At 36.1% G+C, this 25,403-nt stretch overlaps 1 protein-coding gene across 7 annotated transcripts in view; it reads right to left on the minus strand.

Annotated features, from left to right (window-relative positions):
* Window positions 1–15,815, minus strand: part of PEX5L (peroxisomal biogenesis factor 5 like) — a 325,883-nt gene extending 310,068 nt beyond the window's left edge. For 4 of the 7 annotated variants that reach the window (XM_077879748.1, XM_077879753.1, XM_077879755.1 and 1 more), the window contains exon 1: window positions 15,638–15,814. In XM_077879748.1, coding sequence (XP_077735874.1) covers window positions 15,638–15,640 — 3 coding nt within the window. In that variant the 5' untranslated portion in view covers window positions 15,641–15,814. Of the gene's footprint in view, window positions 1–15,637 lie in introns of all 7 variants that reach the window. The other 3 variants (XM_077879743.1, XM_077879759.1, XM_077879756.1) reach the window with 1 other exon arrangement.
* Between the last annotated feature and the right edge of the window lie 9,588 nt (window positions 15,816–25,403).

Here is a 25,403-nt window from a genome sequence, read left to right on the forward strand (position 1 = left end):
TGCTTTTCTTCTTCTCTAGAGTATGAAAGTACGTGTCAAATTCATCTCTGGGTGAGAGTTGACCCTGTCTGAAAATTCCAATCTGTGTCAGAGTCATGAACAAAGAGATGAACTTTATAAAACTTGAGGCAACTTGCTTTCTTTAAACATATAACTTGTATACTACTCATTTATGTTAAAAGATATTGTTAAAGTTAAGTAGCTTCTTTTTTTTTTTAAAAGATTTTATTTATTTATTCATGAGAGACACAGAGGGAGAGGGGCAAAGACATAGGCAGAGGGAGAAGCAGGCTCCATGCAGGAAGCCAGATGCAGGACTCGATCCCAGGGCCCCTGGATCAAACCCTAAGCGGAAGGCAGACGCTTAACCGCTGAGCCACCCAGGGTCCCAGAAGTTGAGTGAGTAGCTTCTGAAAAGAATACAGAGTAACTGTCCTTATTGTTTAATTAATCCAGTTCTTTTTATTCAGGGTTCTCTTTATTCTGTTTATTTTTTCCTAGTTGTTTGAATAGAGACACTAAAGTATAGAGAGAGAACAGCTTTGAGAGACATGGTGTGCCAAAACCCAAAAGTCCCTACTCACATCTGCTTCTCTCAAACAGCTTTGCTCTTATACACAGCTGTATAAATTACACTGATTTGAAAGAAACAAAACACCTTTTGTGCTTGTCTTACTCTTGAGTTCTTTTTCATCCATGCCAGAATTCTTTCTCTGTAAGAATAATAGCAAAAATTTGCTTTGCAAAACTCTGTGCTTAGTGCTGGAAGTGAGGGTTAGGGAGAAAGGAGGAATTTGATTCTGTTTTTTAATTTTTTTTTTAAATCCTGTAGTAGGCTGAGATTCCCTCCGGTGTGATAAAAAAATAAAGTGAGGCCAGATGGTAGGAGTTGTTTATGGGTTCTGAAGTAAAAGTATTAAGTCACTAAAATTTGGAGGCTTCTCTCACTTATTACAGCTTCTTCTTCTCATTAAATTCTTGTTTTTTTTTTGTGGTTGGGGGTATAGGGAGAAAATATCTGGGCACCAGATGTAAATTCTCTTGCACTGGGCCTCAGTGAAAGCACTTCTTTGCTTCTCTCAGATCTCCAGCCTGGAACAGCTGCAAAGGAGGCTGGGCAGCCCGGGTGGCTCAGTGGTTTAATGCGGCCTTCTGCCCAGGGCCTGATCCTGCAGATCTGGGATCAAGTCCCATGTCGGGCTCCCTGCATGGAGCCCGCTTCTCTCTCTGCCTGTGTCTCTGCCTCTCTCTCCCTCTCTGTGTCTCTCATGAATAAATAAAATCTGAATAAACCTTGAAGCCCATTTCTTGACACAGGCTTTCCTAGGTCTCCTTAGGGAAGAATTTATTCTCTTGAAGGATATGAGAGGGAAGTTTTCCAGCATAACGAATCCTGAATAGATATTCACTGAGTTGATTTTAATTAAACCTGTTGCTGGCTGGTGTTACCTGTAAAATGGTAAAGATGATGTGGTCTTGCTGTCAGATTTTTTAAGAATGCAATCAGTCAATGGGTGCCTGGGTGGCTCAAGTCGGTCAAGTGACTGACTCTTGATTTTGATTCAGGTCATGATCGCAGGGTCCTGGAATGGAACTCTGAGTTGGGCTCTGTGAGGAGTCTGCTTAAGGATTCCCCCCCTCTCTTCCTCTGGCCTTCCCCCCCAACTCATGTGCACTCTCTTTCTCTCTCAAATAAATAAAACCAATATATACATAAAAAAGAATGAAATCAGTCAAGTCCACTCATACTGTTGGGCACGATTCTGCTATTTCATGTAACTCTAGTCATGAAAATATCCTCAGAAGTAAGCAAACAGCTTGCATTAAAAGGTTGTAAGCCATATGTTGCATTTTGGGGAGTAATGGTGTTTTCTTATCAAGCCCATATTAAGCCTTAGGGGGTAGTTAAGTCTACAGGGTCAGGGATTGAACTGATTGGGTTTGAATCTGGGGTTAATTCTTAACTCTACAACTCACTAACCAAGTGAACATGGACAATTACTCAATATCTTTAAGTTACTGTTTACTCATCTGTAAAATGAAGATATGTGTCTATCTCATATCTAACTTAGGGAGCTAGCTTAAGCAATGCATATACATGCTTTTGCACAGTTTCTGAGCCACAGTTCCTTGTTCCTGATAAACAGAACTACCCTTCTTAACTAAATGATACCTCACCTTTATTGTTCCTGATAAAGAGGCATTGGCAGGAAAACTTACTAAACAGATGATTAGCCTTAAAAAAGTATACATAGAACTCAGTGGCTCCTTGAAGGCACTAACGACCACTTGCTTTTTCTATATGGTGAGAAACAGGGATGTCTGTCTCAGGCTGCTGGGCTCTCCTTCATGGTATGGTATGGCTACTAATAGTGGGGTTGCCATGTTAAGAACCACTGGGCTCCAACACAAAATAACTAGAGCTTGGTGAAGACTGGGCAAAAATTTGGATCAGGAGGAATTGTGGGAGATTTTCATTGCTATGGATTAATCTCTTCCCAGGACTATCTCATTCTTGACCAGTGCACTGGGGACAACCAGGGAAAGAAAGAGAAAAGAACAGGAAGTAGAAGTCCACAAAACCCCTGGAAGCATCTCCTATTTTGAGGTGAGAAAAGACTATGGCCAGACCCTCCACTACAGGGTTTTACTGGAGTCTTTACTCAGGCCTTTCTTGATTCTGAAATGCATGAGCTTTTAGAACCTCTGAATTTCAAAGCCTCTGAGTCTTCTGTTTTCCTTTTTAAAATTTTACTTCTAAAAATATACAAGCGTTTGCATTCCATATATTCTAAAAATAAAATATGTGTACAATATTTGAATACATTCTTGGAAAAAAAATCACATCTGGAAAAAAAGCCTCTTTTTATTACTGCTCAGAAACAAATCAAATATAGCTTTTCTGTAATTTTATTGTAATTTTTTGTTACAGGAGTAGGATCATACTATAGTTGTTTTTCTGCAATTTTTTTACTTACTAACCAACCGATCTATGAGATTTCTGTGATAGTACATATATATTTAATTCATTATTTTTAACTGTTGCATGGTATTCCATAGTATTAACAACTGATTATTTAAGAACTTCTGTATTGATGGTTGTTTGATTTTCAATAGTTTATTATAAAATCATATTGTATAATATGTATTATAGTAATGTAGTAAGCATCTTTTATATATATCAATGAATTCTTATAAATAATTGTTAGACCATAGGATATGCCAATTTTAAATGTTGATAAACTTATGATTGCCCTTCAAAAATTTTTTACCAATTTATATTTCCAGCACCTTGTTGAGGAACTTGCCAACTCTGAATATTATTTCTTTTAAATTTTTACAAATATAATGGATAAAAATTATCCATTATCCATTATTTTAAAATGCATTTCCCTTATTATTTATAAAGTTATCTTTTCATGTTTGTTATTTTTATTGCTCTGTGAAGTTTTCAAATTCTTGCCTTTCTTCTATTTGTTTTCTTTTATAATTAATTGGTAGGTGTTCTTTATATGATTTCTATACTGATCTGTCATATTTTTACATTACTTTTCTAAATGGGTTTAAAATTTTGGGATATTTAAACCTATTTGTTTTCCTTCATAGTTTCTGTATTTGGAGTCTTGTGTAGCAAGCTTTTCCAAAATGTGCTTTATTTTCTGCTAAATTTTATAGTTTGTTGCGTTTAATACTTAACCAATGTGGAATTAGTTTTATATCTGTTCTTCTGTTTTGAGATGTATGCTCTGAATTGTCTGTTCAGATCATTTGTCCATTTTCTATTTGGTTTATTTACTTTCTCTTATTGTTTGGAAGGAATTCTTTATATAGAATGTATCTTATTCCTTTCTACAATCTTTTAACTTTATTTATTGTGTCTTTTGTGGTTCAAACTTAAAAATATTCCATATTTTTTCCAGTATTTTTGTTTTAGTTTGTTATATTTTTACTTTATTTTTTTTTATATTTTTACTTTAATCCATGAGGAATTTTTATTACGATAAAATATACATAAAATTTACCATTTTTATCTTCTTTACATATATATTTCAGTGGCATTAAATATATTTATGTTGTGCAATCATCAGCATCAATTTCCAGAACACTTTCTTCTTTCCAAACTGAAGCGCTATATCCAATAAATAATAATTCCCCATTTCCCCTACCCTCCAAGCCCCATCATTCTATTTTCTGTCTTTATTAGACTACACTAGCTACCTCATAAAAATGGAATCATATAGTATTTGACCTTTTGTGTCTAACTTATTTCACTTTTGACAATTGTGAATGAATCTGCTAAGAACATGAACATGCACAAACATCTGCTCAAGTAGGAATACTTAAGCCTATAAATTCAACAATTTAGATAAAATGGACCAATTTCTTGAAAGACAAACTGCCAAGGAAATTATTTTTTTTAATTTGAGAAGGTCATAAGTACTTCCAAAAAAGATACTTGTCTCTCTGTATCAAAGAATCTCACATAGTACTTGCTTAATGGTGGATGCTTGATAAATTGTGGTTATTCTTATAAAATAACAGTATTATGTAAAGTGTTTGAAGACTGAATGAAGAAAGGAACCATATACTAAATTGGATCTGGATATGACTTGCTTGAAAGAGTTGCATTGTTTACATACTTTTTGGGTCAAATTATTCATTTATTCACTGGTCTGTCATTCTTTTAAAGTTCTTTAGAATGCTTGTTGGATGAACGAATGAGTCTGTGATGCTAGGTACCAGGAATTTGCAGATAAAAAGTATGACATCCATCCCTGAGCAGATTATAATCCTAGCAAGTCCTAATTGGGCATATGTAGAGAGATATGGAGCCAAGATATTCTCAAATAGAATAATATTATCTGTGAGGAAAACAATATCCAGTACAGTGGAGTTCAGCCTAAGAAGTTAGGGAAGTCTTTGCAGAGCTACTAGTTGGGCTATGCTCTGAAGGGTCTGTACTTTGTGTGAATTCACTTATAGGAATATAGGCAGAGAAATGAGCAGAGAGAAGACTGGGGAGAATATTCCAGGAAATAGCTTGAGCATAGGTCCACAGGATTGAAATGCTGAGGAATGTCAAGCAGTCCAGTGGTATGGAGGGATTAGCCAGAAGAGGCAGAAAAAGAAGAAAATGCAAGGCCAGAGGTGAAGGATTGGATTTGTTATGGAAGTTTAAGACTGTATTAATATTATAAGGGGACCTACTTTGTGGTTTTAGTAGAGGAAATGAGATTTTTCATTATGTCTCAAACTCTATATAAGCAGTAATACATTTGTCATTAGATGAAGATGCCCTTGATTTCATTAACTACACATTCATACACATAATTCATCCTGAATTATGTTTTTATAGTATTTTTAGATATGAAAGCTCCACATTATCAAATCAGAAAACGTGTCTATATTTTATAATTCCACTTCAAATCTGTTCCATAATTACTTTTAATAGGAGTTAAATACATTGTCTCAATTTATAGAGATCGGGAGCTTAACTGCAAATCACATTAGTGTTAGAAATTATGTGGCAGTTTAAGGCTTTCAATCTATAGGAATGCGATCCTGAGGATCAAAGAAGGGAGGAAAAAAAAGGTCCAGAGTGAAGGTCATACACCAAAGAAATTATTTCAGAAAGACAACCTCATAGAGTAAAAAAAAAAAAAAAAAAAAAAAAAATTGATCTTGAAGAACTTGGAAAAAAGATGCTGAAATATAGTCATTCTAGGTATTAGAATGACAAAACACTGCAGGAAATCTCACTTTCATGACCTATAAGGTATATGTTTATTATTTTCCCATAGCTGGTTTTAAAAAAATATTTAATTATGCAATAAATATGTCTTTCTGGGAGGCTGAAAGTTATTCTGTAGTGATGCCTCCTGGAAAGACTACCATATCTTCTTAAATCTATGTCCAACTCCTTGAGGCATCAAATCTAGATAATGTTCCATTAATATTAATTTTATTAATATTAATTAATATTAATACTATGAGGAGCATATAATGCATAATTAATCAAGTGGATAAAATAATAAGCCATTACATCTACAGACATTTCTTGAATACCTGTGATGTTCCACAGATACATACAGATGTTTTGGGTGCTTGAGATATGTTTGTGCAAAACAATTCCTATTTATGTTGGGTAGGAAAAATTCTTCTACTCTCTTACGTTCAACAGTAACTGGGGGCATGCAAATTAAACTAACAATAGGCAGATTAATAGGAGAGAAAGCATACAATTTTTGCTAATATTCATGTGCACAGGAGTTCACAGAGAAGTAAAACTCAAATAGTTAAAAATAGTAAAAATAATAGTTGGTAAAAATAGTAAAAAATAGTTATATTCCCTTTTAACAAAAACAATAGGGTTTGGGGCCTCAAGGGACAATAAATTATGGGGAAATGACTAAGAAATATATGGGGGAACTAATGAAAAATAAGGGCTATTTTAGTAAGGTCTGTTTATGCAAACTCATCTTGGTGTCAACTCCTCATTTTAGATGATAAAAGAGTGTCTCTTCTCTATCTAGTATGGGAGATGGACACTTTCTTCAAAGGAAAATTTATGCCTTACTCTTTTTTTTTTTAGGATTTTATTTATTCATGAGAGACACAGAGAGAGAGAGAGAGAGAGAGACAGGCAGAGGGAGAAGCAGGCTCTATTCAGGGAGCCTGATATGGGACTTGATCCCAGGACTCTGGGCCAAAGGCAGACACTAAACCACTGAGCCACACTGGGATCCCCTATGCCCTACTCTTTAGCTTTCAGCTAAAAATAATCTTATGTTAAAGTGGTATATTTTAGGGTGGCATATTCTGATCCCCTTTATTTACATTGCAGAAAGATGACTATGCAGTATGCTTAACTAAACATCAGTATTTTTCAGCCTGGACCCAGAATGATCCTCTAACTCAAGGGTTCTCAAACTTGGGTATGCAAAGTATCATCATCCTGGGAATCTTGCAGATGCTAGCTAGTTCAGTAGGTCTGGGTGGTACCTGAGTTCAGCCTTTCTAATATGGAAGGTCATGCCCATTCTGCTGGTCATTGGACCACATTTGAACAGCAATATAATCCATGATTTCTTTATGTTTGCTATTCAGTAAACTAATCAAGGAAGATTCTCTAAGAAAAAAAAAAAAAGGTATTTTTAATCAGGTAAGGTTGAGGAGGGCTGTGTACTATCCTTTTCTCTCAAAGATTCATAGTGCACATAACCACATGGAAAGCTCTGAGATCCAGGGGAATTTTATCAAACGTTTAAAGAAGAAACCATACCTATTCTCCTAAAGCTGTTTGGAAAGATAGAAAGAAATGGAGTACTTCCAAATTCGTTCTATGAGGCCAGCATCACCTTAATTCCAAAACCAGACAAAGACCCCACCAAAAAGGAGAATTACAGACCGATATCCCTGATGAACATGGATGCAAAAATTCTCAACAAGATACTAGCCAATAGGATCCAACAGTACATTAAGATAATTATTCACCATGACCAAGTAGGATTTTTCCCCGGGACACAAGGCTGGTTCAACACCCATAAAACAATCAATGTGATTCATCATATCAGCAAGAGAAAAACCAAGAACCATATGATCCTCTCATTAGATGCAGAGAAAGCATTTGACAAAATACAGCATCCATTCCTGATCAAAACTCTTCAGAGTGTAGGGATAGAGGGAACATTCCTCGACATCTTAAAAGCCATCTATGAAAAGCCCACAGCAAATATCATTCTCAATGGGGAAGCACTGGGAGCCTTTCCCCTAAGATCAGGAACAAGACAGGGATGTCCACTCTCACCACTGCTGTTCAACATAGTACTGGAAGTCCTAGCCTCAGCAATCAGACAACAAAAAGACATTAAAGGCATTCAAATTGGCAAAGAAGAAGTCAAACTCTCCCTCTTCGCCGATGACATGATACTCTACATAGAAAACCCAAAAGTCTCCACCCCAAGATTGCTAGAACTCATACAGCAATTTGGTAGCGTGGCAGGATACAAAATCAATGCCCAGAAATCAGTGGCATTTCTATATACTAACAATGAGGCTGAAGAAAGAGAAATTAAGGAGTCAATCCCATTTACAATTGCACCCAAAAGCATAAGATACCTAGGAATAAACCTAACCAAAGATGTAAAGGATCTATACCCTCAAAACTATAGAACACTTCTGAAAGAAATTGAGGAAGACACAAAGAGATGGAAAAATATTCCATGCTCATGGATTGGCAGAATTAATATTGTGAAAATGTCAATGTTACCCAGGGCAATATACACGTTTAATGCAATCCCTATCAAAATACCATGGACTTTCTTCAGAGAGTTAGAACAAATTATTTTAAGATTTGTGTGGAATCAGAAAAGACCCCGAATAGCCAGGGGAATTTTAAAAAAGAAAACCATATCTGGGGGCATCACAATGCCAGATTTCAGGTTGTACTACAAAGCTGTGGTCATCAAGACAGTGTGGTACTTGCACAAAAACAGACACATAGATCAATGGAACAGAATAGAGAACCCAGAAGTGGACCCTGAACTTTATGGTCAACTAATATTCGATAAAGGAGGAAAGACTATCCATTGGAAGAAAGACAGTCTCTTCAATAAATGGTGCTGGGAAAATTGGACAACCACATGCAGAAGAATGAAACTAGACCACTCTCTTGCACCATACACAAAGATAAACTCAAAATGGATGAAAGATCTAAATGTGAGACAAGATTCCATCAAAATCCTAGAGAAGAACACAGGCAACACCCTTTTTGAACTCGGCCATAGTAACTTCTTGCAAGATACATCCACGAAGGCAAAAGAAACAAAAGCAAAAATGAACTATTGGGACTTCATCAAGATAAGAAGCTTTTGCACAGCAAAGGATACAGTCAACAAAACTCAAAGACAACCTACAGAATGGGAGAAGATATTTGCAAATGACATATCAGATAAAGGGTTAGTTTCCAAGATCTATAAAGAACTTATTAAACTCAACACCAAAGAAACAAACAATCCAATCATGAAATGGGCAAAAGACATGAACAGAAATCTCACAGAGGAAGACATAGACATGGCCAACACGCACATGAGAAAATGCTCTGTATCACTTGCCATCAGGGAAATACAAATCAAAACCACAATGAGATACCACCTCACACCAGCGAGAATGGGGCAAATTAACAAGGCAGGAAACAACAAATGTTGGAGAGGATGCGGAGAAAAGGGAACCCTCTTACACTGTTGGTGGGAATGTGAACTGGTGCAGCCACTCTGGAAAACTGTGTGGAGGTTCCTCAAAGAGTTAAAAATAGACCTGCCCTACGACCCAGCAATTGCACTGTTGGGGATTTACCCCAAAGATACAGATGCAATGAAACGCCGGGACACCTGCACCCCGATGTTTATAGCAGCAATGGCCACGATAGCCAAACTGTGGAAGGAGCCTCGGTGTCCATCGAAAGATGAATGGATAAAGAAGATGTGGTCTATTATTACAATGGAATATTACTCAGCTATTAGAAATGACAAATACCCACCATGTGCTTCAAGGTGGATGGAACTGGAGGGTATTATGCTGAGTGAAGTAAGTCAGTCGGAGAAGGACAAACATTATATGTTCTCATTCATTTGGGGAATATAAATAATAGTGAAAGGGAATATAAGGGAAGGGAGAAGAAATGTGTGGGAAATATCAGAAAGGGAGACAGAACGTAAAGACTGCTAACTCTGGGAAACGAACTAGGGGTGGTAGAAGGGGAGAAGGGCGGGGGGTGGGAGTGAATGGGTGACGGGCACTGGGGGTTATTCTGTATGCTAGTAAATTGGACACCAATAAAAAATAAATTAAAAAAAATAAAAGAAAAAAAAAAGGAAAGCTCTGAGAATTTCTTTTGTTTAACTTTGTTTTGCTTATTTTGTTATAAAATAATACCAAAATTGTCCAAAAGATACTTGCCCAGGAGACATTTTTAAATTTCCTCCTGAGGAATATTTCATGTTTGCCATCAGTCACTCTATATACATTGTTTTACTTAGCTGCTATTCAATAATCTGTTTTGGAGTCAAAATCATAAGCCTCAAAACTGAAATTAGTCTCAGTTAAAATTAAATGACTTATAGATCATAATGGCATTTGATGAGAAACCCTTAGAGCAAATAATCTTGTTGACAAAAAAGAACTCTTTGAAACTCCAGAACTGTGCTGTTTATTGTCCTTTGTAGTAAGATAAAGAAGGGAAAGATAACAAATATGAACATTCTAGGAACCATGAAAGTACAATGAATGAAGAGCTAGAGACTAGATAATTGTGGTAAATGTTTTATATAATTTCTATTCATCTTGTTTTTTGTTATCATGATCACAGTTTCTATTTTCTCCATAGTCAAAGGAAGAAGTAGTTCTGTGTATTCAACTATTTAACTACATAGTTAAAAAAAATCTGTTAGAGAAGAAACATTTAGTTGTGAGGTTTGGAAGAGCCACAAATCTTGTACAATTTATTGCTATGAGCAATCTTACTTGTTCATTTAAGCAATAGGTGAACTTTCGAGAGTTGTGTTAATTTTAGCCAGTTACTGTAAATGAACTCTTCAAAAGCCTTATGCAAATTAGCCCACTTCATTATATCATGTGGATTCTTTTGTTAAAGGTACTACAGCTGGGGAACCTGGGTGACTCAATGGTTGAGTGTCTGCCTTTGGCTCAAGTCATGATCCTGGGGGTCCTGGGGTCCAGTCCCATATCAGGCTCCCCACATGGAGCCTGCTTCTCCCGCTGCCTATCTGCCTCTCTGTGTGTCTCTCATGAATAAATAAATAAAATCTTTAAAAAACAAACAAACAAACAAAAGGTACTGTAGCTGACTTCCTCCTCAAAGGCCTGATGAATGCAAAGGGTGCCTCTAACAGATTATGATCTGAACATAGTGAGAAGCTGCCTCTTTTCACCCTTTGTATTCTACTATTTTGTGGATATTTGAGATTGATTTCCATAATCTGTATTAGAAAGTAATAATGTGAAAAAGAAGAAAGAAAGAAAGAAAGAAAGAAAGAAAGAAAGAAAGAAAGAAAGAAAGAAGAAAGAAAGAAAGAAAGAAAGAATGTAATTTGCATTGCAGTATCCAGTTCACCTCTAGTCCTGAAGGGTTATGGACAGAAGAAATTAAAATAGTTAACATTCTTTTACTACCTACAGAGATTGGAGGGGGTATGGCTCATCCGAATGAAACAAAACCCTTCACTTTTAAAGCTTCTATTTGTGTGTGACTCAGAGTTGCCATCAGGATGATTCTGTTGTTTGGCAGGACTCTACAATGTGCCTCATTCCTTTTTTTTTTTTTTTTTTTAAGGTATTTGTGCAACTCTGCATAATAATGTATACTGATCTCTCCTTTTGTAGAACAACTTCCACAGATTTTGTCAAATTCAGGAAAACCATCTCTCTTCTCGAATATGAATGCAAGCTGTATTATTTTAAAAAAATTATTGTCCATGAGGATCATGTGTGTATGTCTTCATTGTTGAGTGATTATTCTGGACGAAAATTACACCCTGAAAAACAGTACTATTAAATGGAATAAAGGGGGCAGAGGGACATATTGCACAAAGCACTGGTGAACAGATTTCAAAAAGGACCAAATCCTAAATCCAAATCCTAAGTGCCAAGCACATCTGGGATTCTTGTACCAGGCCTGTAATTTCAAAATTCACCTGTCACATGCACACTCTGGTGAACCCTCTATGGAGTTCTTGTAGGTGGTCCTTCAACATCGCGGGGTACACACTGGAAACACCTGAGCAGTTTTAAGAACCTAGCCATGCTGACAGCCCTCCCTAGAGATCCTGAGTTAGTTGATTGGGAGTCTTAGGCATAGTCTCATTTGAAACACTTTTTTTAAGAAAAAGATTTATTTATTTATTTATGAGAGAGACAGAGCAAGCGAGCGGCACAGACACAGGCAGAGGGAGAAGCAGGCTCCACGCAGGGAGCCGGACGTGGGACTCGATCCCGGGTCTCCAGGATCAGGCCCTGGGCTGAAGGCGGCGCTAAACCGATGAGCCACCGGCGCTGCCCTGAAACACTTTTTAAAACTGAGTTAGAGCGACAATAACAGCAGTTCATCCCATGATAACAGCCGGTTATCCATGGTGCAAGAGTTGCTGACGCTTAGTTGGAAAGGAGCACAGGCCCGGAAAGACAATTGCCTAAGGGTGGCTCAGGAGACAGGGGCCAAATCTCCACTCTCCCACCATGCCCTAGAGAAAGCTGACCCTTAAAGATTCCTGGCAGATGGGAAAGGCTGATGCTAAGCTATAGTTTGAAGGTTTGAAAAATTTCACTCCAGGAAGTCTTTATTATTTGTTTTGTTGTTGTTGTTCTTAATTAGAGATTTGATAGGATCAGGAAACAGAAAACTGTAAATAATTGTTTGCTACCCTTGCTCTTACCCAGGCGAAGCAAGAGCAAACTGTACCTGCCATTAAATGGTAGATCGAGGATGGTTTCATTTTTCAGCTTCACCTACAACAGACTGAACATTTGTTCAATACAAGGGTTTACTTTTTTCTGTTTTTAAATTTTCTTTTTTATTCTCTAAGTGACATTCGAAGGCTTGAAGATCTCTATAAAGGAGCAAAAGCTAGCTCTCTTTCCCTTAACTGTTATGTAAATGAGGTATCCAAAAGTAGTGGTTTAATTTTTATGGTGTTTTTTTCATTGAGTTGCTATAGGGTGTTTTGTTATTTTTGAGTTCCTGTAATTGTGTACTGTAATGATTTCAAATGGCGCTGGCACAAAGATGTTCTTGTTCCACTAAAAGACTTCTCTTGAAGCCTGTTTATTTAAACTGATATACCATTACAAAAAAAATCACTTATTTGAATAATGTAACTACATAAAGCCTTTCAACCCAGCAAAATAAGGAGGAATCAATCAGTAAACGCTCATATTTTAAGTACATTTTCCCCTGGCTTTTCATATAAAAAACTTTCTTTCAAAAGGAATTTTATACACTTCATGTCTAAATGTGCATATTATTGTGCTTTTTGCCAACAGTTATTTGTAAAGATAATCTCTCAAAAAGTCACTTTAATGAAAAAAGATAATTATCTTGAAAGTGTCTTATTTGTTGCTCATTTTTCTACTCTTGGAAAACATGAGAAATTAAATTTCCTCTTCTCCCCACCCCTCAAGTCTCCTTTTCCTAAAAGGCATACATAACCAGAACTTGTCATTATGAGAGGCAAATGTTCCAACTGTGAATCTGTGATGTAGACTTGGGTTCTAAAGCAAATCATTAGGTCTTACGAGATCATTTAACAGAAGTAGGCTATCTTTGTTAAGGTAATTTCTGTGAACTAAGTAGAATTTTCTCTGAACTAAATAGAAAATCTTTAGCTTATCATATGGATGAACAGGTCCAAATAAATATTAAGTTGTAGAACAAAAAGTCTTATTAGAGGGTCTCCTGCAGTATATTACTAAATATATGATTTACAGTTGACTTTACTCCATGGAAAAGTACAGTTCAAGAGGATGTGCTACTTTTCTTTTTTATTTTTTTTAAAGACTTTATTTATTTATTTATTCATGAGAGACACATGAGAGAGGTAGAGACACAAATATGAGAGGGAGAAACAGGGTCCTCAAAGGGAGCCTGATGGGAGACTCCATCCCCGGGCCCTGAGATCTTGCCCTGAGCTGAAGGCAGACAGTCACTTGCTGAGCCACCCAGGTGTCTCAATGTGCTACTTTTCATAAAATAGTACACATATTCAGAGACTATATAATAGAGAAACTGAAGAAGTCACAATGGTTTCTAAATCGCTTTAGCCATCAGGATTCACTAGATATTCTTTATGTTTTATTTGTTGAAATACCATACATAATTTTTGGTTTGCTGCTTTATTTCATTTTACCACTTAGTTAATTTATTTTCAACTCCACTTTTGGCAACTCTTAGCTTTTGCCTGTTACAATATTTCCAAAGAGATAGTTTTACTTCTTCCAATACTTCCTTTTAGAAGACTTGAGATGTAAACTGAAGCAAATATAGGCACCTTAGTGTTTTAGCATTATTTCTCTTTGGTTTGTAATTGTCTTATCCTATTTTTAAAGGCAGAACACTGGTTTTTAAAGCACCAAATAATTCATTTATGATAATTCCTCAAACTCATTTTTAAAAAGTGCAACCATGAGGGCTAAGTTTTAATTCCATCACTTCCTTTTATAGCAGAGTCAGCAATTATCATTTCTTCTCTATGTGCCAAGTTCTAGAGTCTCTCTCTCTCTCTCTCTCATCTAGTTATTACATATATATATATATATATATATGTTTGTATACATACAAATACAAATATATATATTTATATACATACTACCTCATTCAACTCAACAAGTATGCTGACACCTGATCATGGACACTGAAGAAGATGAAACTGAATTTGAAAGGACTTTCTCAGGATTATACAATCTACTAAAAACCTACTAAAAAACAAAGCCAGAAGTTTGATACTATCCTTGGCCAGCTCTACCTGCCCTCACACTTCAAAACCCCTTCTTCCTTCATGCCACAAGAGATTAAATTTTAGGCAAAAGAAACCACATTTTTTACAGTTCTTTCGGCTAACATCCCCCACCTAGGATTTGAATGTAGGAAAGGGGACATATTTTAGTAAGTCAGTCCTGAGGTGTTCTCTGGTATGACTGATGTGATTGCCATTTTTTTCCCTAATTACTTTATCACAGACATCAGTGTCTGAAAATTAGGAGAAATGATCATGGGTCTTTATTTTGTTCTCTATGATTTCTTTTTCATACTTTGCAGAGAAAAAACATACTGAATAGAAGAGCTTAAAAGCCAGAGATTAGGGGCAACAGGAATTTCTGACTTGCTAAATGACTGCCTCATTCAGAGGGATCTCATTTTAACTTAAAATTAAGGCAAAAATAGAAGGCATTTTAATGTAGAATGATCCCAACACTTAGAGTCGCACACTTAAGACTGAAGATTCAGGGTTGCTTAGCAACAACAGCAGCAACAACAATAAAACCCTTCCACTTTTCTAACAAAGGCTGAAAAAAACATAATGGGTGGAGACTGACCACAGTTGAGCATCTCTGAGAGAAGCACCAAGTGTGCTCATTAGGTATGAACCATAAATCCCAAAGAGACTATCTTGTTGTAGGTAAACTTTTAGAAAAGATAAGGCTGGGAAACAAGGGATTCAGTCAACCAATCAACAGATATTTGTTGATAGTTGTATCAACTTTGAATATATTCAGTGGCAAGTAACAGAACATCAAAATAACATTGGCTTACGCAGATAGGACTTTATTTGTCTCCAGGAGAGCCAGTCTAGAGCTGACTGGTATGGGTGGCCCAAGGGTGTAAACAAGGACCCAACTCTTTCTATCTTTAATAGGTAGGCTTGTATTCGCTTGTTTTTTGTCTCATAATCTCCAAAGCTTTCTTAGATCTGTAAGTCTTGTGTCAAAATTCCAGGCAGGGAGAAGGCAGAAGAACATAGAAGCAAAAAAGGTGCTTTCACCTAGGGTTCACCAAATATCTATTATTATAAAACAAACTACCCCTAAATTTAATGGCTTTAATCAACAAATTAAAAATATTATATACCATGATTCTGTGGAGCAAAGAACTCAATTACTGAGGGTTGGCCAGGCATCTCTCTTTCACTCTTGACACAGCCTGTCCATATGGCTAGTGTGGACTTCCTCACACCACAGTCCCTTCAGAGTTCTCAGATCTCTTGCAGAGTAGCCCAGGAATCCCCAAAAAAGGAAGAAGAAAGTTTTAGGTGTCATAAAGGCTATTCCTGGAAGTGACATAGCATCAGTTCCACTACATTCTATTGGTCAAAGCAGTCACAGTTCAGCCCAGATTCAAAGGAAGTAGCTAAAGATACCCCTGTACCCTCCAACCTTCTGCCTCTCAATGGTTAGGAATATCAAATAATTTACCTTTATCTTTATCACAGTCTGCACTATTGTCATAAAGTATTTGTTTCCTCCACATGCAAAATACACTAACTCCTTCCCATGACCCAAAAAAAGTCTCATTCTATTATGGCATTAGGCTCAGGCTCAAGATCTAGGATCTCACAATCTCTATCAGACTCATGTGGAGATAAGGCTTCTAAAAGTGTGGTTTTTTAATCTCAGTTCCTTGAGTGCATTTATACTCATGCTGAAGAGCTATGATCTAAAAAGACAAATTATCTTTCCCCCATATTGTGCTGACCAATAGTTGGATCTTTCCCCCATATTGTGCTGACCAATAGTTGGATCTCAAAGTGTAGAAAAGCAAGAAGGCTAGGGAGACTGATGCTGGAGGGACAGAAGTTAAACAGAGAAAATGGCCTAAGAAGGTACATTGTCATTTTTTCCAAACAATCTCCATCCAAAGGCCTTTACATCATGCCTTTATATTTTGAATCTAATTGAAAACACTCCAGTATTCCTTGAGTTAAGAATTGAGTCTTTGCACAGAATAAAATACAAAAGACATGATTTACCAATGATTAAATTCAAAATAAACTTTTATGTATAACTATGAATATACATATTAAAATTTAAAATTCAAGGTACTCAGAGCCAAGATTTCATCACATGATGATTGTACGTTATGATTGTCACGCATTGTAGCATACATTTTCAATTTATACTGTTTCTATTTAAGCCATTTTAATCACTACATAAGAGTTCTGACTTCTCTTTTACACTAGCATTATTTATAAAAGTAACAGTAACATTTAATAAAATAACATTCAGATACTTTTGGAGCAACCTATTTTTTAATTTATTTTTACTTTTTTAAAGATTTTATTTATTCATGAGAGACAGAGAGAAGCAGAGACAAAGGCAGAGGGAGAAGCAGGCTCCCTATGGAGACCCTGATGTGGGACTCAATCCCAGGACCCTGGGTTCACATCCTGAGCTAAATGCAGACACTTGATCACTGAGCCACCCAGGTGTCCCATTTTTTTAAATTTAAGTTCAATTAGCCAACATATAGTACATCATTAGTTTCAGATGAAGAGTTCAATAATTTAACAGTTGCCTATAACACCCAGTGCTCATCACATCACATGTCCTCCTTCATGTCCATTACGTCAACCTCCTATCCACCTCTCCTCCCTTAGTTTGTGTTTGTAGTTAAGAGCATTTCATGGTTTTTTTTCTCTCTCTGATGACTTCCCATTCAGTTTTACCTCCCTTCCCCTATGATCCTCTGTGCTGTTTCTTATATTCTTGATATGAGTGAAACCATATGATAATTGTTTCTCTGATTGACTTATTCCCTCAGCATAATTCCTTCCAGGTCTATCCACGTCAATTTAAATGGTAAGTATTCTGATGGCTGAGTAATATTCCATTGTAAATATAGACCACATCTTCTTTATCCATTCATCTGTCAATGGACATCTGGGCTCTTTCCATAGTTTGGTTATTATGGTCATTGTGGAGCAACCTCTTTATAATGGGAATTATCATGAGACTTTGGATAAGCTTGTTTGGCAAATAACTGCCCTGCTTTCTTATTTACTTTTCTTGACTACTCCTTCCACCTCCTTTCCTCTTTTTCCTCCCCTTCTCTTTCCTTCTTTTTTTTTTTAAAGATTTTATTTATTTATTCATGAGACACACACACACACACACACACACACACAGAGGCAGAGATATACGCAGAGGGAGAAACAGGCTCCCTTCAGAGATCCTGGTGTGGGTGGGACTCAATCCCAGGACCTGGAATCACAACCCAAGCCAAAAGCAGATGCTCAGGGCAGCCCGGGTGGCTCAGTGGTTTAGCGCCGCCTTCAGCCCAGGGTGTGATCCTGGAGACCTGGGATGGAGTCCCACGTCGGGCTTCCTGCCTGGATCCTGTTTCTCCCTCTGCCTGTGTCTCTGCCTCTCTCTCTCTCTCTTTCTCTCTCTCTGATGAATAAAAAAAAAAAAAAAAAAAAAAAAAAGCAGATGCTCAGCCACTGAGTCACCCAGGTGTCCCTCCTTTCTTTCTTACCCTCTCTTTTCTCTCCTTCCTTCCTCCCTTTCCCCCACCCCTCATTCTCTACTTTCTTACTTATAGTTTTCACTTCACTTTTTTTCTTTTAAGACAGTCTGCGAATTCCATTACCATGTCAAATGTCATACACAAATGTCTAAAAGATGTTAAATACCTAAAAATAATAATTCACCCATCACTTTTATTCTTTTATTTCATAATTGTAGTTGACCTATTACAGTTACCTGTCCTTTGCCTTGCCACTAAAGAGAAAAAAAAAATACTCTAAACAAGAAAAACAACGAATATTCTCTTTCTAGCAGCTTAAAGTCAAAAGAACTTATCCATATTCATAGACTCTTATGCACAGTAGTTAATGTAATGACATTTAAAAAATATCTTCTTTCAGGTTGAAATTCAGTATATTTTATGGCCTTCATTTATTTAAAACTTTTATAATATCCTGAAGTGATAGAGTTTTATGAATAAAAGACCATCTGGCTCCCCAGAGCGTGTGAATTTCTTTCAGCTTCTCTGAATGGGGCTTTATTTTCAGTAACAAGCTACATTTAAAAAATGGGTTTATGATGAATAAACTAGGGAAGCCTCATAAAGTACCAATTTTGTCTTTACAGGGGTCTTTCTTTATCTCCTGTTTCCATCTCTATCCTTCCTATGTTAATGGGAAATGGAAATTTTAGTTTTCTATTACCTTCCTTCTCTTTGTCTTGAATTTTTTACAGAGGAATTTGGGATTGAATTACTGTGAAACAAGGTAACTATTACCATTGAATGTGGAAACTTTCTGTATTAAGTGGGAAAGGTAGCATAAGATATCCCACCCTATACATTCCTGTGGGAACAATCCAGTCAATACTAAAAAACCAAAGTTATACCTATAGCAGTTCTGGAAATGAGGAATGAACAACAGTGTACTATTAGAATATAAGTGGAACAGGACTAATAGAGACTTGACTCACAACTTTCCTCTAAGAAACAAATTACACTAGGGAATTAAGTTGTATGTGTTAGCTTTGCTGGGTTATATTGTGTATAAAACAATCCCACAATCTCAGTTGCTTACAAAACAAATAATTATTCCAATATACAAATGCTCATGAATGACAATACTAGAAGACATAAATAAAGTAGTTAGATGTCCATAACTTTCCATAGAATAACTGAGTGTCAAAGCTAGAAAGGTAGACTGACAGGTATGTTGCATTGGTAGCTTAAACTTTATAAGCAACACTGCCGCTAGAGAAGTTATTTCCAAAATAGTGACCAGAATTTTGATCAAGTACGAAAAAAAGTAGTTGTATTCTATGAAATTCAGTAATTATTTTACTACAAGTTATTTTTAAAATTGTGTTTCTGGGATCCCTGGGTGGCGCAGGGGTTTGGTGCCTGCCTTTGGCCCAGGGCGCTATCCTGGAGACCCGGGATCGAATCCCACATCGGGCTTCCCGTGCATGGAGCCTGCTTCTCCCTCTGCCTGTGTCTCTGCCTCTCTCTCTTTCTCTCTCTGTGACTATCATAAATAAATAAACATTTAAAAAAAATTGTGTTTCTGTATGAAATAAATATAGGTTCTAAAATTGCTATTATTTTTACTTACATGTCCAATGGGATGTTTAAAATTGTGTGGCATGAGAAAATTCTTCAATATGTGGAACTTTCCTTCATGATGCAGGATATCTAGCATTGAGTATATATTATCTACCTATTAAAGAGCATTAGTCCCTTTGAATCATTGGGACAAACAAAACTATCTTAACAAATTTTCAAAATGCCCTCCCTAAAGGTAGTACACCTCTATTAAGAACAAGTACACTAAAAGAATCAAACAAGATATCTATTAAAACATAAAACTAAAAAAAGAAAGGAAATAGTACAAATATCAAGGAAGATATTATAAGGGCAACAGCAAGAAAATATTAAAACAAAAGAACCACAGTGAAGAGTAGAAAAATATTCTGCTTCTGCCTGGGCGTAGAAAACTAGAGTACTGTTTCCACTATAATAATAACAACAACAACATTAACCACCACAAAGAAAAGACAAATAAACCATAAAATTCTAACTTCTGAACTGGTTAGAAAACCATTTTAGGTCAAGCCAGCAGCCTGAAACCTAAGGAACAACTGGTGCCTCTAATGAAATGAGGCACTGGTTCTCCTTTGGCAGGGCACAGGAGGAAGATATGCCAGGAACCATTCAAGCAGGCAAGAAGAACGTAGCTAAGATTTTTAGCGTATTGCTAATGACCCAGTGTGGGCTTGTGTGAGAATATAAAACTCCTGGAGATCACAGATACAAGGGGATATTTGTACCAACTCACAGGATCTTCTAATATGTCTCTGTGGGGATACTTATGAAAAATATTGAGTAAGGAACCAAAGAATACCTCTGTTGGCGGTGAAGACCTAAGAGAAAGAATGCCCTCCCTTTCCCTTGTGGGAAAGACACAAACTGTTTAGGTCCTATGTACCTAGAGAACAAAAGCCTTGAGCTTTTCAGGGAAGGGAAGCAAATCTTGCTGCCACTAGGGCATAGATAAAGATTTGCTGCAGCTGGGAAAATGGTAAAAGCTAAAAAAAAGAAAGCCCATGATCTTGGATAGAAGTGGTAAGAAACTTCCCTGGTCCTAAATCATTAGTTATTTTGTTGGGGAGAGAGCAGGAACCTCATTCCCACACAAGACCTCCTGAATGTAGAAAGAAGAATTTGACTTCAGTGGAGGAGGTGGGGTGAGACCACTGGAGAAGTCACATCTCAGAAACCCAGGGATCCAAGGCCTGCTTAAGACAGGCCTAAGACAAGAAAATAACACTCTTTTCACTAACCACCAATAGGCAAGAACCAAGTACAAAGTAACAGCTGTCCCTATTGGGAACAAAGCTGGAGCATGCAGAGAGACCCCTCCAAAGTACAGGTACAGAGCAAAAGTCAGAATAAGGGTAGACAAAATTATTAAGAAAAACTAACAATATCTAGCCTGCAACCTAAATACAAGGTAATGCTAGAAAATTTTAAATTGGTGATGAATTAAAGTTATTAGCAGCAAAAACCCCATCCTAAGCCAACACTTGGTAAGATTTACTGAGCCACTTACAGTAATCATCTAGTAGCAGAAGAGGCATAAATATTACTTATTTTAGATGCTACTTTCCTACACAATATAAAAAAAATCATATTACACAAAAAAAGCAAGGTAAAAAAGAAACTAGTGTCAAGATGTAAGTGAATCAATGAAATCAGACTTAGACATGACCCAAAGTTGGAATTACTAGATAGAAAATTTAAAATATGTTAATATATTAAAGGATCTAGGGTAAAAAGTAAGCAGCATTTAGGAACAGATGGGAATTTCAGCAGAGAAACAGAAAGTATAAGAGTGAAGTGGTCATGCTAGAAATAAAAATGCAATCAAGAGATGAGGAAGGCCTTTAACAGGAAGACTCAACTAAGCCAAAGAAATAATCAGTGTACTTGGAAGATAGGCTAATAAAAATTATAAAGTAAAAATTTCTTAAAAACAACACATAGCATCAAAAGATATGGGACAATATCAAAATGTCTCAAATGTGTGTAATTTTAATTTCAGGAGGAAAAGAGAGATAATGGATTATAGGAGAAATATCAAAGGAGATAAAAGTCAAGAATTTTCCAAAAATAATGAAAGACCCAGAGATCCATTAATTCAGAGAGCCATAAACTGGACAAATACAAAATGAACAAAACTCACATACCTGCCTATATCTAGGCATATAATAATCAAACTTCTAAATCCAAGGATAAAGAGAAAAATCTTGAAAGTAGCCAAAGGGAGGGTGAGAGCAATATATTACACACAGCAGAATGAAAATAAGAATTATAGCAGACTTTTCTTAAAAAACCCTGCAAGCTAGAACACAATGGTATGATATATGTAAAGTGCTGAAAGAGGGGTGTCTGGGTGGTTTAGTTGTTTAAAAGTCTGCCATCAGCTCAGGTCATGATCTCAGGGTGCTGGAATTGAGCTTCCCATTAGGCTCCCTTCTCAGTGGCTCCCTCGCCATCTCCCTTTGCCTCTTCACCCTGCGTCTGCTTTCTCTTTCTCTCTCTCTCTCTCTTTCTCAAATAAATAAAATCTTAAAAAAAAAAGTGCTGAAAGAAAAAAATTCAACCTCAAATTTATAACCAGTAATATCTTTTGGACAAGAAGGCAGTGGGAGGTCCCTCTCACCCTTCTTGGGGCCTATGGCTGGGGGAACATTTTTCTCTCTCCTCCTCCTCCTGCTGCACATCAGAGAAGCCAACATTCAAGATAGTGGCTGCTTCATCAACCTGGGTTCTAGAGAGAAGATATAAAGCAGAGTCTAGCTGATAATAAACATCAAAAGTAGTCTTAGATATCACGTGGAAGAATACAATTCCTAAAAACAAAGAAGTATGAAAAATAAAGATGAGGTGAGATCTGAATTATCAGATATCTGAATATGGTATAAAGTGCATCAACCCAAAATAATATCTAGTATTGATAAAGGAACCAAATAACACCTCCAGACATACATGGAAACTCAATATTTGTTAAACATTGGTTAACAGTGAAAAGTAGATAATTTACTGGGTGGTGGTATGACTATCAATATGAAAGAAAAAGTGTATGCCAATATTAAACAACATATAAACACAGCTTTCAAGTAGAGTTAAGGTTTGAATATAAAAACAAAATAAAACCCCACTTATAATGAACTCTAGGAGAATAAGAATCCAATTAAGGAAAAGGAAAGACAATCAAATAATAGAAGCCCACAAACTAAAGGTGGTTGTTACATCTACTGTATAGAAACCAACACAGAGAGTTAAACAAATTGAAGAAACAGAATATGTTTCTTTTTCTTTTTTTAAAAGATTTTATTTATTTATTCATGAGAGACAGAGAGAGAGAGAGGGAGGCAGAGACACAGGCAGAGGGAGAAGCAGGCTGCATTCAGAGTGCCTGATGTGGGACTCGATCCTGGGACTCCGGGATCATGCCCTAAGCCAAAGGCAGATGCTCAACTGCTGAGTTACCCAGGTGTCCCCAGAATATGTTTCTAATACAAGAATGAGATAAAGCCTTATGCGGGGGAAAAACTTTAATAAAATGGATATGAGCAATTTAACTGATAGTTTAAAGTAATGGCCATAAAAATGCTCACAAAACTGGAGAGAAGGGTAGATGAACACAGTGAGGCTTTAACAAAGCGAAAATATAAGAAAGTACTAAACAGAAGTCAGAGAAGAATACAATAATTGCACTGAAAAATGTGCTAGATGAATTCAACAGAAGACTGTATGGAGCAGAAGAAAGAATAAATGAACTAGAAGATAAGGCAGTGAAATTCAACCCCTCAGAGTAGTAAAAAGAATTTAAAATGAACACGGCTTAAGAGAACATCAGATGGACTAACATTCATGTCATAGGGCTTCCAGAAGAAGAGAGAAAGGAGCAGAAATGTCTTCTTTCTTTAATTGATGTATGGTTGGCACACAATGTTATATTAGTGTCAGGTATAGCAGTGATTTCACAAGTTTATGCATTATGCTATGTTCAAGGGTAGCTACCATCTGTCACCATACAATTCTACTACAATATCATTGACTATATTCCTTATGCCGTACCTTTTAATCTTGTGGCAATCATTTTATATTGGAAACCTGTACCTCTCACAGCCCTTCATTTTGCCCATCACCCTACCCTCCTCACCACTAGCAACCATTACTTTGTTCTATGTATTTATGGGTCTGTTTCTGTGTTGTGTTTGTTTATTCATTTGTTTTGTTTTTTAGATTCCATATAAGAGTGAAGTCATATGGTATTTGTCTTTCTCTGATTTATTTCATTTAGCATAATACCCTTTAGGTCCATCCATGTCTTCACAAATTGCAAGATCTTATTTTTCTTTATGCTTAAGTAATAGTACATCATGTACATATATACTACATCTTCCCCATCCATTCAACTATTGATGAACACTAAGTTTGCTTCTATATCTTAACTATTGTAAATAATGCTGCAATAAATGGAAGGGCACATACATCTTTTTGAAAAAAAAAATCTTCCAACAGTAGTAAGGATACATATAAGTATAAAAATAAGTCAACTTTATAAACAAAAAAACCTTCGAAACACTTTGATACTCCTTCCACTTTATGCTGAATTTAATCTCTGAGATCTAACACCAAGTCCTAGTTCTATACACTAGTTCTTCCCCAGCCTCCAATTCTAACTACTAATTTTACCTCCTGGCCCTAGCCACAAATAGTTTGAAGGTTATTTAAAACTATTTGTATTACAAACCATGTACAATGATCTTACAAACACCTTTTTATAATTCAGTTTATAATGCAAGAACAAAAAAATTTTTTAAAAACCTATAAAATTATATTTCCCACTTCAAATAAGTCTGTCTCCTGGGTATTTGATATACCTTTCTAAAAAATTTTTAAACGACTTTATTTTTTTTTAAACGACTTTAAATAAATGCATTTTTAAAAAGACTTCTAGAATCAATTTTTCAATGCTCAATTTTTAAAAGTTGGCACACATTTGCCTTAATAGAAATACAATCTACATTTCTGAAACCTCCACTTAAAATGGCTTTTGTATCTTTCATGATTAAGGTATATTTTTTCAATATATGAACTTCAGAAATGAAATTTTATCTTTTGTTGGACTCTTCTGTCAAAGACATTCCCACATTTACATTAGCTCTCTCTCACCATTTTCCCATCTTAAGTCCTCCCTTAACCCATTTTTATTGACATTTTCTTCATATTTCTTTAATCCGTAAATATTTATTTCATTCTATACTATTACATGGAAAACATTATGACTTTTATATTATAGAATTTAAACACAAGAATTGTAATGATTGTTTTGTAGCCATACTTAAGGCTATGTTTAAGTATGTTTAAGTATTCAGAACTTCCTATCAGTTTTCTCTTTCTTATTGTGTCTTCACCTTTTGTGAGTTAACTTGTTGATTCATCTTTAAGATGGCTGGATTATGTCTGGATTGTCTTGGATTTTTCAAACACGTTTTATGAGTCCCTGAGTATTTGAGACTATCCTACATTTTTTTTTTTGAGACTATCCTACATTTATATTCATTTGTCAATGATAGCCTAGTGGAGTGAATAAATTTTAATTCATGTCATTTACCCCTTAGGATTCTGCAGATGTTATCTCTCTCTATTTTTCCTTTAAAAAGATTTTTAGGTGATTCTAAATATAATAAAAATGTTTCTTCGTTCTTTAATTAGCAACTAAAATGTTCAAGGCCAACCCACATAACTCTAAGAAGCCTCTTAGAAGCCTCATTGCATTCTTTACTACTATTTATTGGTGTTT

This window comes from Canis aureus, chromosome 31 (assembly GCF_053574225.1).
Source record: "Canis aureus isolate CA01 chromosome 31, VMU_Caureus_v.1.0, whole genome shotgun sequence".
NCBI classification, from domain to species: domain Eukaryota; kingdom Metazoa; phylum Chordata; class Mammalia; order Carnivora; family Canidae; genus Canis; species Canis aureus.